The 22,310-nt window shown below is 39.1% G+C and overlaps 1 protein-coding gene across 1 annotated transcript in view; it reads right to left on the reverse strand.

Moving 5' to 3' along the window:
- Nucleotides 1–439: 439 nt before the first annotated feature.
- Nucleotides 440–22,310, reverse strand: part of Wdhd1 (WD repeat and HMG-box DNA binding protein 1) — a 60,560-nt gene continuing 38,689 nt past the window's right edge. The window contains 10 exon segments of the mRNA XM_048362948.1: nucleotides 440–1,301; nucleotides 3,950–4,088; nucleotides 6,007–6,137; nucleotides 8,321–8,491; nucleotides 9,928–9,971; nucleotides 13,148–13,198; nucleotides 14,194–14,309; nucleotides 14,393–14,613; nucleotides 16,991–17,122; nucleotides 17,933–18,047. Coding sequence (XP_048218905.1) covers nucleotides 1,101–1,301; nucleotides 3,950–4,088; nucleotides 6,007–6,137; nucleotides 8,321–8,491; nucleotides 9,928–9,971; nucleotides 13,148–13,198; nucleotides 14,194–14,309; nucleotides 14,393–14,613; nucleotides 16,991–17,122; nucleotides 17,933–18,047 — 1,321 coding nt within the window. The 3' untranslated portion in view covers nucleotides 440–1,100.

Raw genomic sequence — 22,310 nt, forward strand, 5'->3', positions numbered from 1 at the left:
TCTACATTTTCCTAAACTTTCAACCTGTTTTGTTCTTTTCTGCATATAAACTGTCCTTGATTTTGAGTCATCTGGTTTACTAACCCCCAATACAATGTGCTACCCTTAGATGGTTCCTTTTATATTAATGTCCACTTAAGATAGACAAGATGTATAAATCAATGATTCCTTATTGGTTCAGAGTAAAATAAGAGTGGAACACTCTAACTGTAACCACCTCTGACCAAGCCTTCATAGTTCTGCAGATGCTGACAGCCAGGGTATCCGGCAGGAGCACAGGAAGCCCTGCACTGTGACACTTTCCAGACGATGCCTTCTCTACTGTGAGGACAATGTGAGCTAAAGGGGGGAATGGCAGGAATTATAGTGATAAGCATAAAATACACAATTTCACATCATAGAAATACCATGTTCGAGAAATACCAGATCAAGCCAAATATAGAAACATAGAGGTTTTATTTACCTAAACCAAACCCAAGTGATACAGATACTATAAAGCAACTTCCACCCCCCCCCAAATGTCTTATCTACAAGATTATTTACATATTTAGGGTTCATATCATAAGACACAGCTGCCTAGATGTAGAATGGACAGCCTGGCAGTATACTTGGAAGAGGACCACTGCGGCATTTTCTAGTTGGTGACATGAACACGATGAGGAAGTTCCTAGAAGGTGTTTCCTGTGGAGAAGTATTCAGATCTTGATTTTGAAGATTTAAAAAAAAAAATCAAACTTGATTCCTGGAGCATAATGGTCTGTAGTCAGTAACTGCAATGCTTCTGCTCCATTATGGGCAAAATAACTCATAATTTGAAAAGACAAGAATTTTCACACCTTCTACCACCAATATAATTACATTATCCTTTATTTTGTTTTGTTTTAGTGGTGCTAGGATTCACTCCTAGCATCTCATGCATGCTAGGGCAGTGTTCTACCACAGAGCTACACCCTTCATCTCACTACAATATCTTACAACCAGTTGTCTTTTAGCTCTTGATAAACATGTATGTAATAATGTGTTTCCTAAACATTAAGAGAAAGGCCAGATTCACCAAAGATGAGCCCCAAGTCTATTACCACTAAGGCTACTCTCTCTCTTTACTCCTGTTTAAATGCAAAAGCTGATAGTTTCTGATTAGCAGAAAGAGCTAAAAGTTTTTGCTTTTTAGGCACGCTCTGATTCTCCTTTGCTGCTTCTTTCTGGTTTTCTGTTTCACGGCTTTCATCAGGAATATGTTTTCGCTTCTTTGCTTCAGCTTCATCTATCGCAGTCTCTCCCTTGGCCTTGTTAGTCCATGCCTTTGAAAAATATTAGGAGAAAAAGAAAAGACTTGTATTGCAATAATAGAGAAACAAAATGGAATTTACTTTTATTTTCCTAGTAACATTCTTATATATAAAAAGAGTAGTAGCATTTGAATAGTTAGGGGTTCTAAGTGTTAAGCAATTCTTAAACTATTTATCTGACAAAGAGCTGATATTAAAATCTTTAAAGAACTTTAAAAATGCAATATCAAAACACCAAAATACTTGAATTCTATGGAAGAAAACAAATATCCAATTAGTACCCAAAAATGTTTCTTATCAGAAAAATGGAAATCAAAACTACTATGAAATATCACTTTACCCTACTAAGAATAGCTATTACCAAAAAGAAAGCTATTACCAAAGGGAATGAGATTGATAAAGCCTGGAGCCAGTGGTTCATGGCTGTAATCCTAGCTACTCAGGAGGCAAGATCTGGAGAATAGGCGGTCAAAAACAGTCTAAGCAGAAAAGTATTCAAGATTCATGTCTACTCCATCTCCAATTAACCAGCAAAAAGTGGGCTAGAAACATGGCTCAAGTGGTAGAGGACTAGTCAGGAGCAAAACAAATAGAAAAAGCACTGGCAAGGATGTGGGTTAAAAGGAACCTATTTGCAGGAATAGGCACACTACTTATAGAAATGCAAATCACCACAACCATGACTGAAAACAGGATGGGGGTTTCTCAAAAACAAAATAAACCAAAAGTAAAACTACTCTATGATCTTGCAATTCCATTCCCAGATATTTTCAAAGGAAATAAAAACTAGCAAATTGAAGAGACACCTGCACTCCCAGGTTCACTGCAGCATTATTTACAATAGCCAAGAAATGGAAACAACCAAAGGTGTTGAATAGAGTTGTTGATGAATAGAGAAAATATGGTACATGTTATATATGACAGGATACTATCCAGTCACAAAAAAGGAATACATCCTTGTCATCTGCAGCAGGGTAGATGGAACTGTAGATCATTCTACTATATGAAATTATCTAGGCATAGAAAGACAAAGTATTGGGGCTGGGGATATGGCCTAGTGGCAAGAGTGCCTGCCTCATATACATGAGGCCCTGGGTTCGATTCCCCAGCACCACATATACAGAAAATGGCCAGAAGTGGCGCTGTGGCTCAAGTGGCAAGAGTGCTAGCCTTGAGCAAAAAGAAGCCAGGGACAGTGCTCAGGCCCTGAGTCCAAGGCCCAGGACTGGCCAAAAAAAAAAAAAAAAAGAAAGACAAAATATTGCAAGATTTCTTGCTCATGAGTAAAATATGAAAAGTTGCTCAGGTTGGTGATACAGCTCAGTGACAACACCGCTTGCTTGGTATGCACAAGGACCTGGTTTAACTCCCATCCCACGAAAGTGAATGAATGAATGCATGTATGCTGACCCCAGAAAAATTGAAAGTGGAATGGTAGTTACCAGAGGCTCGGGAGAGTAGAGATGGAGAGGTGTGGCAAAAGGTTGATCAGCAGGTACCAAGTTACCATTATTAGATGGAAGCAAGAAGTTCTGATGTGCTATTGTACACTATAATTACTATAAATATATAATTACTATAAATTACTATATATAAATTACTATAATTACTATAAATATAAATAAATGTTATGAGTATAATATATATAAGGTAACTATGGATACATAATGTACATTTCAAAAAACTAAGATCTTGAAAGCTTTCATCATAAAGAAATATTTGAAGAAATCTGATCTAAGCACTTATAACTGTTTACACAAATGGAAGCATGACAATTCATTAGTAGGTACTATTTCTTTTGTTTTTATTATGTCAATTAAAACACAAACTTAAAATAACATTCTTAAAAAGCTATCTTTTATCCTTAATTGCAGAACATTCAAAATTTACATTTTAGGGACTGGAGACCATTCTAACTACAATGCCTTCCTAGAATGCGTGAGGTCCTGAATTCAATCCCCAATACCTCAAGGGAAAAAGATTACATTCTATTTCTATAATATTCAATCTACAAGTTTGCACCACATATATAGAAAAGGCCAGAAGTGGCGCTGTGGCTCAAAAGGTAGGTGCTAGCCTTGAGCAAAAAGAAGCCAGGGACAGTGCTCAGATTCTGAGTCCAAGCTCCAGGATTGGCAATAAATAAAGAAAAATAATCTCCTTTCTATGAGATACTTTGAAATGCTTTTTGAATGTGGATCTCAAGGAAATTCACAGGAAGAACAAGAGGCCTGTCCCAATTTCAATATAAAAGGATAGACCAGAGTATCAGGGTTCCTCTCAAAAAGATTATTTTCATGTGTAAGGAATATTCAGTGTGTATGTAAAAAGCATTTTAAAAAATTTTTACTTGGACCCATTTATAACTAAAACGTCTTTTCTTGGAGGCATTTTCCTATCTATCTATCCATCCATCCATCTATCTATCCATATATATACTTATATATATTTAGCTGCTAAAAAACTTAACCATCAACGCTCAATATAATTTCTGCAAATCCACAAGCTCAAAGCTGACATTTCACATTTCACTTCCTCTCTACCAAGAGTTTTACAATGTATTTATTCAATTTTCCAAATATAGAAAAAGGCATTTCTAAGAATGTTTTAAGCCTGGGAAATTCACAAAGATCTCAATCTCAGTGAAATTATATCTTTACCTTCCTTTCTTCAGCTGACAATACTCTAAATCGAATCATTCCTTCTTTTATTATGTCTGCTTCCTCCGAAAAGTCAGGATTTTCAGACAAAATGTTGCTTCTATTTTCTTCCAGCCACATCTGAAACCCAGTCTTTGGCCTAAAATAGTATGTGAAAATTTTTCATGTTTACTGCAAGTTAAAGTACAATATGACTTTTTAACTTAGTTGTTAACATTTCTCTTTGTATACCTCTGTAAAATAAGGGAGACACAATTATATTTGTTACTATTCATATTATTTTAAACTGCTTGAAGACAGACAACAGGATGAAAGAAGTGAAAAATGCTTTATAAAAGAAATTCAAAGGGATCATTCAATATTTTATTTTCTAGGTGCAGCAACCTTGAACTTTCCCTTTCAGCTCTTGTGAATAAGGCTCAAGGCCTCCAACTTCACTTATCTCTTCAGGCCTAGTTAAAATTCCTTCATTTCCCAGCTCAGCTATTTGAAACCCTATTGATTTCTCTCATGTCATCTATTATCCCCTTGCTCTCACAGTTGATTGAGGGCCTTCCCTGTGTTGTCATTATGTACAGCTGGAATACAGCACACTTGTAAATTTGACTTTCAACACAAATTGACATTAGGTCCTAAGTAAAGGTTGAATGCTGATATTTAAGCTTCCGAGAATTTACTGTCTGCTAGGAATTGTTCTATGTGCTTTGTGTGTATATCATTTCATCAACTCTATGATTTGAGAATAATTTGTACCTTCAGTCTACTGACAAAGGAAACAGAATCTCAGAGAGATGAAATAATTTAGGTGACACAGAGTCAAACCTTACACTCAACAATCAGGACACCAGAAACCTGATATTTGGCTGTCCAGCTAGGCTGTCTCCCACTATGCTGACACTAAAAAGATCCTAAGTGCTGGGAATATGGCCTAGTGGCAAGAGTGCTTGCCTCATATACATGAAACCCTGGGTTCGATTCCTCAGCACCACATATATAGAAAATGGCCAGAAGTGGCGCTGTGGCTCAAGTGGCAGAGTGCTAGCCTTGAGCGGGAAGAAGCCAGGGACAGTGCTCAGGCCCTGAGTCCAAGGCCCAGGACTGGCCAAAAAAAACAAAAAAAACAAAATTACATCTCTAACTCAAACTGTATTAAGTATAGGAAAATTTGCTGAAAAAGGAGTAGAAGGAAAGAAATGGGCTGGAGGTGCTCAAGTACTAGAGCACCTGTTTGGCAAACACAAGTCTCTGAGTTCAAACCCCAGCAAAATCAAAGCAAAACAAACCATAAACACACACACATACACACACAAAAAAAAAGGAAGGAAAAAAATTAACCTCTGAAAATGAGTAAAACAGACTTAGTTTTATCTAAATTTAAATATGTTTACAATATTAAGATACTAAAAAACACTAAGCAAAGCCTGGTGGTGAGCACGAGGCAGAGGCAGGAGGGCTGAGAGTTTCAGACAAGCCTGGGATGCATGGTTGAGAGCCATCTCAAAAAACAGACCCAAACAAACACAAAACATTAATAATATGACTAGAACTAGTTACCCAGTTTCTGAAAATATAACTTCAAATAATCTTAATTAAATCCTATCTCCAGGAAAAGAAAATAAAAATGATGCTGAAAGCAATGTTAACAGTTTTTGTGAAGCAAGATAGATGGGACAAGATGATAAAGAAATCTGAAAAAAAAACCACAGTTAAGAATTGAGACCAAAAGAAACTACTAAAAGATATAAATGTTTTATGTATGAATAAAATGCTACCCTCCTATATTTAGAGTTGTTCTAGGCAAAGTAATTTTTGTTTCCCTTTCTTTGCCTGACCTGAAATCTAAAGGGAAGCCATACATATATGATTAAGACCTGACAGTTAAATAATCTAAAGCAGCAAAAAGTAAACTAATCCTTTTTAGAAAGTACAAGCATCTATTACACCCCTTCCTTTTTCCATGAGTAATTTAGTGAGAGTTGTAGTCTCATACTACACTAAGAGCCACTCAAACACACTGTCTCTAGGACTGGATGAACTGAAGTTCTGTCAGAACTGACCTTTGGTTTTCAACATTTTGAGGACACAACACTGGGGCTTCAGATGGGGCATTTTTAGGGGTTTCTTCCTTCACTTCCTCAGTCTTATCGACCTGACAAGGTTTTTTCTGGAAAAAAGATGCTGCAGATGCCTACAAGAACAAATATTATAAGCATTAATCTAATAGGATTTTTATATGCTTCAAGCAAATTCCAAAATATAGAATTTATAATTATTTATAACTTGCATACTAATTACCAAATCTTTTCTTTTCAGTTGAAAATAAACATGCACATATACAAATAATCCCCATGCTTCAAATTCCATGTTTTCGAAATGAAGTTACATAAAAACGAAAAGATGAACAATAGATCGATTTAAGTAATGATATAAACCTAGGATAAGATGCACATAAGAACAGACAAATTGGCTGGGGATATGGCCTAGTGGCAAGAGAGCTTGCCTCGTGTACATGAGGCCCTGGGTTCAATTCCCCAGCACCACATATACAGAAAACGGCCAGAAGGGGTGCTGTGGCTCAAGTGGCAGAGTGCTAGCCTTGAGCAAAAGGAAGCCAGGGACAGTGCCCAGGCCCTGAGTCCAAGGCCTAGGACTGGCCAAAACAAAAACCAAAACAAACAAACAAAGAACAGACAAATTCAGAATACACAGGGATGATTAGGGCTATCTGGGAGATTTATAAGATTACAGAAAATGCTAGAATAAGCTGAGGTGCCAAATAAGATGATCAGATAAAGATGTGAAATATATTTTCATCATGGAATATTACACAGTCACAAAGGAAAATGAAATCATGTCTTTCACAGGAAAATGAGTGGAATTAGAGAAAACATTGAGAAAGATAAGCCAAGCTGAAAAAGCCAAATATTGTATGTATTTGCTCATATGTGGAAGTTAGACCTAAAAGCCACAGATATTCATGGACATGGTATATATACCTACATATATAAGTAAACGTGTATGCATACATATCAAACATGATCCCAGTTATGAGACTATTTAGGAAGATGATGGGAGAGGGAAAAGGGATGGAGGGTGAATAGCTTCCAACTACACTGTAACTATGTACAAAGTCAGCATAAGCAGTTTCAATGAAAGCTACTGCTCATTAGGAGGGTAGGGAGAAGGGGGGAGCAAGCAGTAGAGATAGTTTTTCTGCACAAGGTTTAGTTATGCACACCTGAAGCACCATGTTAAAGCCTTGTGGTGCAATTAATGTATATTAGTCAATAAAGGAAAACCTGAATGACGGGAAAGGACAGGCTCAGTTAGTTATAGGGGATAGGTACTAGTGGGAGGCTAATGATGGTAAATAAGGCTTATATTAGCTGAAGTAGTTTGTCTGCATGTATGAACATAACAGTGAACTTCTTAAAGTTATTTTCAGCGGAAAGCCGAGCGCCAGAGGCTAAGGCCTGTAATCCTAGCTACTCAGGAGACTGAGATATGAGGATTGTGGTTCAAAGCCAGCCTCAGAAGAATGTCTGTGAGACTCTTATCTCCACTCATCACCAGGAAAACAGAAGTGGCGCTGTAGTTCAAAGTGGTAGAGCACCAGCCTTGAGCAAAAAAGGTCAGCAATAGTGCCCCAAACCTGAGTTTACCTGAGTTCACAACTGAGAAAAAAACCAAAACTTTATTTCAGAAGAGGGAGTGGGATAAGGGAGAGTGATAGGGTGTGATGATTGAGATACATTGTAAACATGTGTGGAAATAATACAACTGATTCCTCCTTGTACAATAATGTATTCTAATAATTTTTTATGTGCACAGAAAGATAGATGCCCACAACTGAGATGACACCCATTTCAACCAATAAAAACTAGGCACGGAGCACACACTATCATGCAGCAAGTGTACAGAGGGAGATTTCAGTCCAGGCCAAAGGGTCCTCAAAACTCCATCTCTACAGTGGGAAGCTGAACTCAGTGTTACATGTCTACGATCCAAGCAATGGCTCAGGTATGTAGCTCAGTAGGAAGTGAGGCTTGGCAGTAGTATACCAGCCTGAAAATTACAAAGAAACCCTACACTCAAACCCCAGTACCTTAATTAAGGTGAAAGGACTGGGTTTGTGCCTTAAGTGGTAGAGCACCGGCTCAGCAAGCACAGTGTCCTGAGTTCAAACTTCAGTACTGTCCCCCCCAAAAGGAGGGGGGGTGGATTCTGGAGCCAACCGATTACTGAATCTCTTCCACAGATAAATAAACAATGATATACTATTGGCACTTCCCATCTTGTTCCTGAAACAATGAACAAAAGAGAAACAGGTTGTGAGCTGTTTATTATAGATGTAGGTCATTGAAACAGTACCTGCTTAGACTTTGGCTTTGGAATCAGAGGCTTTATAACTGGAGACTTTTCATTATTTGCTGCTCGATTAAATGCAGTGGATTTTTTAGATGATTTATTCATAGTATCTAAAATGTTAGTTGACCGTGTTGAAGTCACTGACATAGCTGGTTCTTTGGAACTGGCCGATACCTAAGAAGCAAACTAATATTAGCATTTAATGTTTACAGAAGAAAGCAAAATTACCAAGAAATTTCTTTCCTTTAAATTTCTGTAATGTTTGTATTATGGTCTCTCCTTGGGAAATGAATACATGTGGTATGCTCCAAATTAAGATTCATGTGGTATTCTCAAATCCCAAAGAAAGCAGAGAGGGAGGATTTTTCAAAACCATCAGTATGTAGAAAATAAGAGATCCTCTAGATCTCAGCATCCTGATTCTCTAGGATTACAGGAGTAAGCCCCTATATCTAGTTTCAGAATCCTTTCTTAAATTCCTGGCCCAAGGGCTGGGAATATGGTCTAGTGGCAAGAGTGCTTGCCTCATATACATGAAACCCTGGGTTCAATTCCCCAGCACCACATATACAGAAAACGACCAGAAGTGGCGCTGTGGCTCAAGTGGCAGAGTGCTAGCTTTGAGAAAAAAGAAGCCAGGGACCAGTGCTCAGGCCCTGAGACCAAGGCCCAGGACTGGCAAAAAATAAAAATAAAATAAAAAATTCCTGGCCCAAATGTGAACTGAAGCTGCTTTTTCTTTCTTTTCACAATGATCAGTGTTTAATGGCTCTGAGACTAAGGATTACTTGGAAACATTCCATTGCATGGACATACTTTTAAATAATAAGAAATACCACTGATACTTCCAGCTTCCAAGGGGCTGAAAGACACTGGGAAAATGTGGCTGTCTGTTATTGCTACTATCTCTCACAGACTCTCTGCCACCCGGACCTTGGTCTCAATCCCACAACCACCTGTTGCAGAACTTGTTTACAGAACTGGAATAACATGAGCACATCAAGGCACAGTGGATGCAAGTGAAGGAAATGTTTGGAAAACTGCGTGGCAATAATAAACAAGCCATGAGAATGACTGACCTCACTCACAGAGAAGGACTTGATCCCAAAGCTCTTCAACAGCTTTGGTGAACTTGGTATCTTAGTACCAAGGTCAGAATGGGCGACACAGATTGCTACAGATGCCAAACTGGAATGAATAGAATTGGGCCAAGACATCAGTGATTGAATATAAAGGGAACTGCCTCCCATTCCTTCCTTTGCCTCCCAGAGACATCAACCTTGTCCAGCTGCTGCTGCTGAAGGTGCCACAGGACCTCTACCAAAACCAGGAAACTAGTTTCTACAGCTCCCACAACTGAGCACCTCAGTGCCCACAAGCACAAGCCTTTGAAGCTCCTTTCAATGTCAAATAGTTTTAATGGAGTCCAGAACCCTCTGAGAATCCAGATGGTCTTCAGTTTGTATAACAGATAAAATAGGGAAGGAGGAAGGGAGGGAAGGAGGGAGGGAGGGAGGGAGGGAGGGAGGGAGGGAGGGAGGGAGGGAGGGAGGGAGGGAGGGAGGGAGGGAAGGAAGGAAGTTTAAAAAATATCACTGGAAAAAGTTTACCTTGAATGGGTTTATTCGTCCTTGGTTGCTAGAGGTAACAGAACCTTTCACAAGAAAGAAACCTTCACTTAGTATTATTAAAATATAGATGACTTCTGACTTCTAAATGCTAAATGAAGTATTCTAAACTGCCTTATATGACAATATAGGTAATCTGCAACTTTAAAACTACTGAACAGCTGGGCTGGAAATGTGCCTTAGTAGTAGAGCACTTGCCTAGTATGCATGAAGCCCTGGGTTCAATTCCTCAGTACCACATACACAGAAAAAGCCAGAAGTGGCACTGTGGCTCAAGTGATAGAGTGCTAGCCTTGAGCAAAAGAAGTTCAGGGTCAATGTCCAGGCTCTAAGGACTGGCAAAACAAAACAAAATAAAACCCTACTAACAGCCATAGACGACCTATTTCCTATCCCAGAACAAAATGGTGTTAGACGGAAACTGTCCCACTTGCTACAACAGGACACCCAAAACCGACTTGTCTTTCTCTCCTGTTGTTATGAACAGCGAGGCCTTATTTTTTTTTTGTTGTTGGTTGGGGGGCTTGAACTTAGAGCCTGAGTGCTGTCTCTGAGTATTTTTGCTCAAGGCTCATGCTCTACCACTTTGCTTTGTTTTGAGCCAGTGTCACTTTCAGTTTTTAGGTGGTTAATTAGAGATAAGAGTACCATAGCCTTTTGGCCTTTCCTGCCCCAGCTTGCTTCAAACAGGGATCCTCAGATCTCAGCCTTCTGAGTGGCTAGGAACACAGGCATGATCTACCAGGGCCTGGCTAGTAGGGTGTTATTTTAGCTAAGGCTTATAATCCATTTATACTAAGTCCATTCATCCCTTGTAAAGAAACTCACAAGGGCTGGGGATATGGCCTAGTGGCAAGAGTGCTTGCCTCGTATACATGAGGCCCTGGGTTCGATTCCCCAGCACCACATATACAGAAAACGGCCAGAAGTGGCGCTGTGGCTCAAGTGGCAGAGTGCTAGCCTTGAGCAAAAAGAAGCTAGGGGACAGTGCTCAGGCCCTGAGTCCAAGCTCCAGGACTGGCCAAAAATAAAAATAAATAAAAATAAAAAAGAAACTCACAAGTATACTGTATTCATGTCTAAAACTCTGAATAAAGTGAAAAGTATCAATATTAGCTAATTTCCACAATATTAACTAAATGAAAAAAGTAAGGTACAAGAGAAAAAGGAAAAACATAAAAAACCTCTACCTACTGATGCTTCCTTCCCTATGGTTGACTTTTTCATCATATTAGCTCAAGTTTCCCAACTTTAAAACACAAACAAAAACTGTATAATGGCTCACGCCTACAATCCCAGCAACATAAGAGGTAGGAATGGGAGGACTGTAGTTCTAACCCAGCTGGGGCAAAAACTTATTAGCAAGAGTCAGCTAATAAGATAGATTTGGTTTTGCATGCCTGCCATCCCAGCTATGTAGGAATTATAACTAAGAAGATCGTGGTTCATACCAGACTGAGAATAAATGTGAGACCCTATTTAAGAAATAATAGCAAACAAACAAACAAAAACCCAACTGGGAACATGGCTCAAGTGATAAAGCACTTACCTACCAGGTGAAAGATCCTTAATTCTAACCTTGGTACCACCAAAAACAAAAATTAAAAAGCCAAGACAAACAAAAAATAAGCCTTCTATTCCATATTCCTTTTAGCAACTATTTTCTCTCACATCCTCTACCCAGCCAAATTAAAAAACAAAAACAAAAACACAACAATCTGTTAACAGTTTCTCCCATTTCTTTCCTGCTCATCCATCCTTCTATGCAATAATATAACTTCACATCCCTGCAGAACCTAGTCTTGCTAAGGCCTCCAATTCTGTGATCAAATTGTCATCGTGTTTTAACTGCTCAATAGCATTCCATTCTATTTTTCCTCCCTTGACTTTTGAGACTTCTTTTCCAAACTTAACCCCTTTCTCTCTAGACCAGTGGCCTCAATCTCTTCCAGTGGTTCTTAGTACTCTATCTGATGCTTATGTGGAGGATGCCCCATCAAGTTCATGTTCACCCAGGCCAGAGTAGTGCTTGCTCTACTTCTGCCAATCATTCCAACTCTGGGTCTCTAAGCCATTTATTTATTTATTTATTTATTTATTTAGCCAGCAGGGCCTAAGCACTGCCCCTGGCTTCTTTTTGTTCAAGGCTAGCACTCTACCTCTTGAACCACAGTGCCCACTTCCGGCTTTTTCTGTTTATGTGGTGCCGAGAAATCAAACCCAGGGCTTCACGCATGCTAGGACGGCACTCTACCCCTAAGCCACATTCCCAGCCCCCACACTACTTGCTTCAGCGTCCAGCCTAACCGACCCAAATAACCACAGTCTACATATCTTACTTATCTCATAATTCATCATTATCTAAATTATCATCTTATCTAAATCTGCCTTATTCTAGTGCTTCCTGATGATGCAGTGAATGACAACACCATTCACTGAAGTACCTAAGAAACGGAGTCTTTCTTCACACTCTGAAGTCCTATACTCTACATTAGCAACACCTCTACCACTCTACCCATTGTACCATCCCACTCCCACTCCCACAGATCCTCCCACATTCTGCATGTTTTCTTAGTAAAACTCAGCTCTATCGTCAGCATATGTTCTTCCAGCTGGGAATAACATCAAGGCAGGGATCAACCATGACTGTTTGCTTGAGTTCTCATCCCTGACAAACAACAGGCATTTAATAAGGGTGTGTTACTGCATTTCACAAACAAAAATCTCTGACTAAAAAACAAAATGAAAAAACAAACAGACACTAAAGGGAAGGTATATTTGAGTAGAAGACGGACCACTTTAAAAACTAATTGCTGGGGGCTGGGAATATGGCCTAGTGGCAAGAGTGCTTGCCTCGTATACCTGAAGCCCTGGGTTCAATTCCCCAGCACCACATATACAGAAAACGGCCAGAAGTGGCGCTGTGGCTCAAGTTGCAGAGTGCTAGCCTTAAGCAAAAAGAAGCCAGGACAGTGCTCAGACCCTGAGTTCAAGGCCCAGGACTGGCAAAAAAAACACACACAAAAAAACAAACTAATTGCTGGGCTGGGATGTGGCTCAGTGGCAAAGCACTTGCCTAGCAAGTGCAATGTTCTGGGTTTGATCCCAGTACCAGAAAACAACAACAACAAAAATACAGTGAAGAAATTACAAACGACTTGTTAAATTTTCTTGACATCACAATTTTATAAATATTTCTCACCTGACTTAATAGCTGGAACATCAAATGTATCTGCACTTTTGGAGTTCTGTCCTATAATTAAGATAAACAATATAACCTAAGTGAGCAAAATAAAGTCATCCTTGATATTCAACAGACAGCAAAAGATGTCATGGAGAAGGAAGGGACCTGGAGTTCCCTCACCAAGCAAAATGGGAAAATTCATACTCATGACATTTCTCATCATTTACAGCCTTAAAAATGATGTATCTCATTCTTCTACCCATTTATCCTTGGCCCCACTCTCCCCTCTTGCAAGTACCCATTTTCTGGTACTTATTTTGTTGAGCTTTGACTTAAGTCTTTTTAAAGCATTACACCATTTGTGCTCTCCATCGAGTCTATTACACTTCAGTTAATTCATCTGTACCCCTTTGCTCCCTCCTGTGTGTTTACTTTGTAGATTTATAGGCAGGTTCAAGCTACCACAAATGAGGGGAAGCATGCAAGGGGTAAGGAGCAAGAATGCAGTCAAGAATTCATTTGTATATACCACAGAATTGAGAAAAATAAGGGCAGGGGTAGGTCAAAGGGAGGGTGGCGATATTGAAGTGGTGACACACCGATCAAGATGCACTGTACACATAAATTGCTTTGTTAAATGGCAAAAAATTACCTAAAATTAAGATAAGTAAGGGAAGGGGTGGGTTGAGAGGGATGGGTGAAAAATATGAAAGGGGTGACACTGATTAAAATGCACTATATTCATAAGCTGTTCTGGTGAATGACAACTTGTTTGTACAACTACTTAACTATAACAAGATATTCAAACAAATGTGGCTCAGCTGGGCACTAGTGGCTCACACCTGTAATCCTAGCTACACAAGGGGTTGAGATCTGAGGATCATAGTTTGAAGCCAGCCTGGGCAGGAAAGTTTGTGAAACTCTTACCTCCAATTAACCACCAAAAAGTTGGAAATGGAGCTGTGGTTCAAGTGAAAGAGCACCAGTCTTAAGCAAAAATGCTCAAGACAGTACCCATGCCCCAGGACCAGCATACACACACACATATCCACAATGAACCTCACCATGCTCAGGGAGTTCTGGTGGTTTTTCTGTATCATCAGCCTGTCCTCTGCTGTCAGTATCTTCTGTTCGGTTTCTGAGCCTTGGCTGATCCCACTCTGTAGCAGTATTACTGTAACTAAGAGACAATAATAAGGAGCCATGCAAAGATAAATGTATTTAGATTATAAAGGAAAATTCAAACAGCTCAGTATTTTTTACCCAGCACTCAGCTTCTTTCTGAAATCCTCTTCCTCCTCTTCCTCCTCTGCTTGTGTTGCTGCCAGTTCAGCTGCCTTTTCTACAGCTAGTTCACTAAGTTTTTGGGCCAATATTAACTTCCGAGAGCGAGAAGCATATTTAACAGCTAAATTCACAGCATGTTGAGTCATTAATTCGGCAAGTTCCACACAACGAAATTCTCTCTCCAGTTTACAAGAAAGCTATTCGCAAAAGAAAAAACAAATATATTAAGTCTAAAACTTTTTTGTTGTTGTTGGTTGTGGGGCTTGAACTCTGCCTGTGCACTGTCCCTGAGCTTTTCTACTCAAGCCTAGTGCTCTACCTACCGCTTTGAGCCACAGCACCACTTCTGGTTTTCTGGTGGTTTTCTTTGGAGATGAGTCTCATAGACTTTCCTGCTTGGGGTGGCTTTGAACTGTGATTCTCAAATCTCAGCCTCCCTAGGAGCTAGGATTACAGGTGTGAGAGATCACCAGCACCCAGCTAAGTCAAAAACTTTTAAAATACTGTTACTACTAGTAAAACAGAACTTTTTTAAGGTGCTGATTATACAATTATACTGCTTATAAGATGTACACTTTACACACTTTTTAAAATTAATTAATTACTTGTCAAAGTGACGTACAGAGGGGTTAGTTTCAGATATAAGGCAGTGAGTGAGTACATTTTTATCAAACTTGTTACCTCCTCCATTTTTCTCCCACCTTCCCCTCCCCAATCCCCCCACTTTCCACATTTTACTATGAAATTGGAAAGCATCTTTCAACTCATAGTAGTTTAGTTTGATGAGCAGTCTTTTTGTCTCATTGACTTAAATAATGATGAATTTAAAATTAACAGTAACTTAGATTTAATCAAATAAAACAATTTTAAGAAGGAAACTAAAAAGTCTTAAAATATAAACAAAATTCTCTTTAACCTGATTTCTAGTACTCATCCAGTAGGACAGAAAAACCAACAAAGGAAGAAAACTAAGTAAGTTAAATATTACTTTGCTCAGAATTGGCACACAAATGCTACTAAAGAAATTTTAATGGGAGAAGAAAATTTATACTTCCATCTTAAAGCATAGTATCATTTATGATCTTAAACTATTACAAATGGTTTATACAGCTTCCAAATTAACAATTTGGTTTTCTTATAGTGTGCTTTTCGATAAAATAAAGGGCATTTCCTTTTAATGTGTCTTGTGAAACACTTTTAGCTTGAATTCTGGCAACTCAACATGAGGAAACTCAAGCTCAAACAGAGGATGTTGATACTAAGGGTGACAGAATTCAGTGCAGATGTATTTTGTTATTTAAATGTACCACATATGATTTATCAGTATAAAAGCTCTACATATTTCTCTGGATGTACTCAAGATTTCCTCTAATACTTGTTAATATGGAATATTTTTCATGTCAATGCTAGGGTTTGACTCAGAGGCTACAGGCACACTCTACCACTAAGCTACACCTCTAGTCCGTTCTTTTTTTTTTTTTTTCCGGCGGGGGTGGGGGTACTGGTTATTTTTAATAGTCTTGCTTTCTACTTGAGGCATGTACCTGTACCATGAGCTGCCTATTTACACTTCCCACAAAACTACAATGGCATGCACACCACTGTGTCCAGTTACTGGTGAGCAGGGCCATGACTAGCTACTGGTTGAGTGGCAGGGGTATTCTTGTGAACTTTTCTTCCCAGGTTGGCCTCAAATCACTATCCTCCCTATCTCAGAGCATCCCTAGTAGCTAGGAATGCATGTGTGAGCCACCGTGTCAACAGTACTTTGAACCTCTAAGACAAATTCTAGCAAAGATAAATGAACTTATGTATCCAAGGAACCAAACCTGGTCACAGGCCACAACAAATGTTTATTATACACAGGTAATTACTTCAAAGAAGGTGACAAGAGCTGGAGCTAAATTTAAAGCCTGTCTAGTCCTGGAGATCTAAATATACCCCATCCAAACTTTGTGGAGGATATGAGCAATAGCCAGAATAGCCTCAGTCACCCACCCAGAGGGCCTGCTAAAACTCAAACTGAGGCTGGGAATATGGCCTAGTGGCAAGAGTGCTTGCCTCCTACACATGAAGCTCTCGGTTCGATTCCCCAGTACCACATAAATGGAAAACGGCCAGAAGGGGCGCTGTGGCTCAGGTGGCAGAGTGCCAGCCTTGAGCAGAAAGAAGCCAGGGACGGTGCTCTGGCCCTGAGTCCAAGGCCCAGGACTGGCAAAAACAAAACAAAACAAAACAAAACCCTCAAACTGGTGGGCAAAAAGCAAAGGGGATGTAGCACCTACCTATGATATTAGCTACAAGGAAATATTTCAAATATTTTAACTGCAACATCAAGAAGGAAACAGAACTTTTAAAAGGAAGAAGAATCAATGGATAAAACCTAAGAATCCTACGTATAAGATACTACTGCTAATTCACTATTTTAAGAAACTCAACCTAGGATTGGGGGTATGGCTCAAGTGGTAGAGTACCTGAGTAGCAGGCCAAGTTCAAGCTCCAGTAGCATGAGGAGAAAAAAAAATTCAACCTCTAAAAAGGATAACATTTTTTTCTTCAATGTATTTTACTCACCGCAAGCATTTTCATTAAAAGTTCCTGTTGTTCTTTTATTGCTTGATTTTTAATGCTCTCTTCATATTCATACCCATTTTTAGCTAAGTAATCAAGATGGTTGTGAAATATAATTGAACGCCAAAATTGTTCCTACAAAAGTGGATAAAATTAGAGACGAACATTAACATCACTGTGGGTCATTTACCTTAAGATATCAGTTTTTGAATAAGTATTTGCTGAAATCCTCCTTTCTATACATTTATTTTACACTTCAAATTCCAATGTGATTTTAGTTTTATCCTTCTATCCTTAAAAAAGGTTTTACGTGGGCTGGGGATATGGCCTAGTGGCAAAGAGCGCTTGCCTCGTATACATGAGGCCCTGGGTTCAATTCCCCAGCACCACATATACAGAAAATGGCCAGAAGTGGCGCTGTGGATCAAGCGGCAGAGTGCTAGCCTTGAGCAAAAAGAAGCCTGGGACAGTGTTCAGGCCCTGAGTCCAAAGCCCCAGGACTGGCCAAAAAAAAAAAAAAAGGTTTTACGTGTATAAATATGTCTCAGGTTTCCTAGCTATCATAACTAATGCTCGGACAATTTTGGTAAACTAGTTTTGCCGAATATGATTTCCTCCTTATTTAGTAATAACTTTAAGATTTCAAATGATTCTAATAGCAAAGGGTGAGGGCCAGGGGTGAGGTGAGCCAGGGCCCGCATTGATAGCACAGTATGTATGGAAGACCTGCTGGACCAGGGGAGGAATGTCCTTATCGTAGTATGACCTTCAGTCATAACTATTTACTTTGTAAAAAAACCCCTAGAAGTTTTTATGGCAACCAGGTGGACTGGTGATTGTGAGCAGTTCTCCCCTTCTCATCTAATCATAAAGCAATAGTCATCACACTAATTTGAAAATGACTGTCTACCAAATTCAGAGTGTCAAGCTAAGAATTCCACATACCTCCATTTGTCCTTTCTCTGTTGCAATCTGACAGTAAGGAAGTCTAAAGGATAATATGGCGACAGCAGGGCGTGGAAGGGTGGGAGGAAATCGAGAACCTTTACAAGGAATGCACCTGTCAGTTAAAAAAAAAATTCCATCATAAAGACTATAAAATGTTACAAAAACTGTTCAAATAAAAACATCTCAAAAGTTAGTGCCCCTAAAGAATAATAGTCTAATGTCTAGCTTAACAATATATAATAAATTTCTCTTTGAACCAAAAAAATACAGTAAGCCATTCAAGGCCAGTCCAGGCAAACATTCACAAGACTTCCTTCTCAACCAATAGCTGGATGTGGGGGTATATGCCTGTTATCCTAGCAACATGGGAATCTAAGATCAGGACGATCCCAGTTCCAGGCCAACCCAGACAGAAAAGTACATGCAACTCCATCTCACCATTAGAAACTGTAGGATGTTAAGTATAAAATAGGAGGACTGCATTCTAGATGCAAGCCTAGGCAAAAATTGAGACCTATGTCAAAAAAAACAAAACAACAAAAAAAACTGAAGGACTAGGAACATGGCTCAGTGGTAGAATGCCTGCCTAGCAAGCAAATCCAGAACCTCCAAAGAAAAATTAGTATACTAGATTGACAAGATATAAAGACTGTCATCACTCCATGCATTTCAAGAACTTCAAAAATTCCTTTTTCTCACATTAGCTTTATTAGTAATCACTAAAAGTGAGGCAAGGCATGGCACTGGTGACTCACACCTGTAATCCTAGCTGCTCAAAAGGCTGAGATATGAGATTTTGAGTTGAAGTCAGAGAAAAGCCCATGAGGTTATTACCTCCAATTAACAGAAAAGGGCTGGAAGTAGAGAAATGGCTTGTAGAGTACCAATATTGAGCAAAAAAGCCAAAAGTGAAAAGCCCTGAGTTCAAGCTCCAGTACCAGCTCAAAAGTAAGTAAATAAATACTAATGAAGTAAGGCAGTTTGCAGCTCTCTAACGTTTTCCTCAGTCAATAGTCTGGTTTTGAAAGGAAGGGCAGGAAGCCTCGTTATAAAAAATAATATAAGTAGGGACTGGGAATATGGCCTAGTGGTAGAGTGCTTGCCTCAGATACATGAAGCCCTGGGTTAGATTCCTCAGCACTACATATATAGAAAAAGCCAGAAGTGGCACTGTTGCTCAAGTGGTAGAGTGGTAGCCTTGAGCAAAAAGAAGCCAGGGACAGTGCTCAGGCCCTGAGTCCAAGCCCCAGGACTGGCAATAATAATAATAATGTAAATATAATATAAATTGTGTCATAAAACACTTGTCATGTGGATTCATGTGATCAAGCCAACTACTCCAAGATAAAATTTTGATAGAGCATATTCATTTCATGTGTTAATTTGGGAATATTTGGCACCAATGATAAGTGTAAAGTAAGAAAAAATGACAAAAGAAAAATGTCCAAATATAAGTATTTATTAGATATTGGTGACAGTATAGCAGAAAGTGTAGTATCATTAAAGTTATAATCTAGGGGTTGGAGGTGTTGCTCAGTTGGTAGAGCACCAGTCAATGACCCAAAGTGTCAATTACTAAGTCTGAGTCCCATCTCAGACCAAAAATGAAAGAGAGAGAGAGAGAGAGAGAGAGAGAGAGAGAGAGGTTATAACCTATAATCTATACCTGCTCTGCTAAATGAAAGGTTGCCCTGCATGGAAGCAGTAAAGACCTTATTAAAATATTTTCTGACTAGAATACGGAAGACATTCAACTTACAAAACACTCAACCACAGAATCGTGTATAACTCCTATACTAGAAAAGATTTCATATAAAAACTACTGGACTACAGTGACTACGTATTGTAAGGAGCACAGACAAATCTATTTTCACAAAGGAAGTTTAAAAACACAATACTTTGGTCAGTGCTTACTTATAGTCATCCAGTTAATTTATACTGCAGATAAATTTGTAGTCGGGGCTTTACGTCAAACCATTTTTGAAGAGAAATACTAAAAAGAAATTAGGCTGACTGAGTTCAAACTTGTTTGCATAAATATGTCCTAGTATTATAAAACATTCACTAATTAAAAAGTGACAATACCCAGGAATGTTGTTCAAACTATACTTTCTCATGAGATACCTTCTTTTAGTGACAGTAGAAACATTGTAATGAAAATGCAAACATTTTTTTTTAGAGTTCAGATTTTTTGTTTTGTTTTGCTAGTCCTGGGGCTTGAACTCAGGGTCTGAGCATTGTTCCTGGCTTCTTTTTGCTCAAGGCTAGCACTCTACCTCTTGAGCCACAGCGCCACTTCTGGCTTTTTTCATGTATGTGGTGCTGAAGGAGTTCCAATATTTTTTAATTATTTATTTATTTTTGCCATTCCTGGGCCGTGAACTCAGGGCCTGAGCACTGTCCCTGGCTTCTTTTTTTTTTTTTTTTTTGCCAGTCCTGGGCCTCGGACTCAGGGCCTGAGCACTGTCAGCACTGTCCCTGGCTTCTTCCCGCTCAAGGCTAGCACTCTGCCACTTGAGCCACAGCGCCGCTTCTGGCCGTTTTCTGTATATGTGGTGCTGGGGAATCGAACCTAGGGCCTCATGTATCCGAGGCAGGCACTCTTGCCACTAGGCTATATCCCCAGCCCCGCTGGCTTCTTTTTTGCTCAAGGCTAACATACTCTGCCACTTGAGCCACAGCGCCACTTCTGGCCATTTTCTATATATGTGGTGCTGAGGAATCGAACCAAGGGCTTCATGTATATGAGGAGAGTACTCTTGCCACTAGGCCATATTCCCAGCCCCAGGAGTTCCAATTTTTTTTTTTTTTTTTTTGGGTGCCAGTCATGGGCCTTGGACTCAGGGCCTAAGCACTGTCCCTGGATTCTCTTTGCTTAAGGCTAGCACTCTGCCACTTGAGCAACAGCGCCACTTCTGGCTGTTTTCTATATATGTGGTACTGAGCAATAGAATCCAGGGCTTCATGCATACGAGACAAGCACTCTTGCCACTAGGCCATATTCCCTGCCCAGTTCCAATACTTTTAAACATACAATCTTCTCTTCTTTCTCTGCTTGTAGATTCTACTGAACTCAGTGGTTTTTGGCATAGAGTATAAGGATGCACCTTGAGTTTGAAAAGGCTTTTGTGGTGACTGCCATATACTTATATTCACAAGAACCACTGGTTTACTACCTGGGGCAGAAGAAAAGGACAACCTGTGCTTTCTGACAAAATGACGAACACATGCAAATAAACACTTTCACAAAATGAAGCAGAACACATTTTTGTCTACACATTCATTCTATCTAGGAAATGACATGTTTCATTTAATAACATTTTATGGCTTAAGTACTTTATTCATTTAGACAAAACCAACAATGATCACACATATACAGGAATTATTAAGTTACTTCATTTTTTCCTTTGTGTGTGTGTTGGGAGGATGTTGGGGCTTGAGCTCAAGGCCTCCCACTTTGCTTGTAGTTTGTACTCAAGGCTGGTGATTCACCTCACCTCTACTACTAACTTTTTGCTGCTAATTGGAGACAAGTTGGCTTCTGACCATGATCCTCTCAGATCTCAACCTCGTGAGTAGCTAGGATTATAGGTGTGAGCCAGCAGCACCCAGCTAGCACTAAGAGTACGAATGCATAGTTCTTACCATTTTATTTGTTGTAAAGACTTACAGATTTTTTTTCTCTGTTAAATATCCCTCTTATGAAGGGTTATTGTTAAAAAAAAAAAAGGATCACATTTTGACCACTAATTTGATGACTTTTTCCTATTTTAAGTTTCCTGGAAAATATATTCCTTTTAAAAAATACTTATTTTATTTAGTTATTGTGTGGATTTTATCTAAAAAAATTTTTATTGTAGGATTGAACCCAGGGCATTGGGCTTGCTAGACGAGCACTCTACCACTAAGCTAAATCACCAGCCTGGAAACTACATTCTTAAACCACTGGAAGGACATATAAGAAAATAAACCACAGTTGACTAAGGAAACAAATTACTTTCTTTTTCAGGTGATTCAAAAATCTCTGGTTATTATACTGAAGAGTTGAAAATTATCATACTGCAGAAAACTGGGTCCAATGTCCAGATTATCTTTTCCCACTCAACAAGTTCTATTTTATCTTCTGTGTCTGAGGAAACTTTTGTTCACACTTCTTTTAAAGCATGCATTCAGGAGTACCATAATGCTTTTACAAGTCTATCTCTTCTAGACTTCTAGCATATTTATCTTTGTGAAGTATATAGCACATGTAGGCAATACTGTAACAAATGTTTGTCAGAAAACAAAACAACAAACAAAAAAGAGCAGATCAGGAAAGGTTGCTGTTTGTCAAGGGTAAATCTGACTGTAGCACTGAAAAATTAACTTCCAGTTA

This window comes from Perognathus longimembris, chromosome 14 (genome assembly GCF_023159225.1).
Source record: "Perognathus longimembris pacificus isolate PPM17 chromosome 14, ASM2315922v1, whole genome shotgun sequence".
NCBI lineage: Eukaryota > Metazoa > Chordata > Mammalia > Rodentia > Heteromyidae > Perognathus > Perognathus longimembris.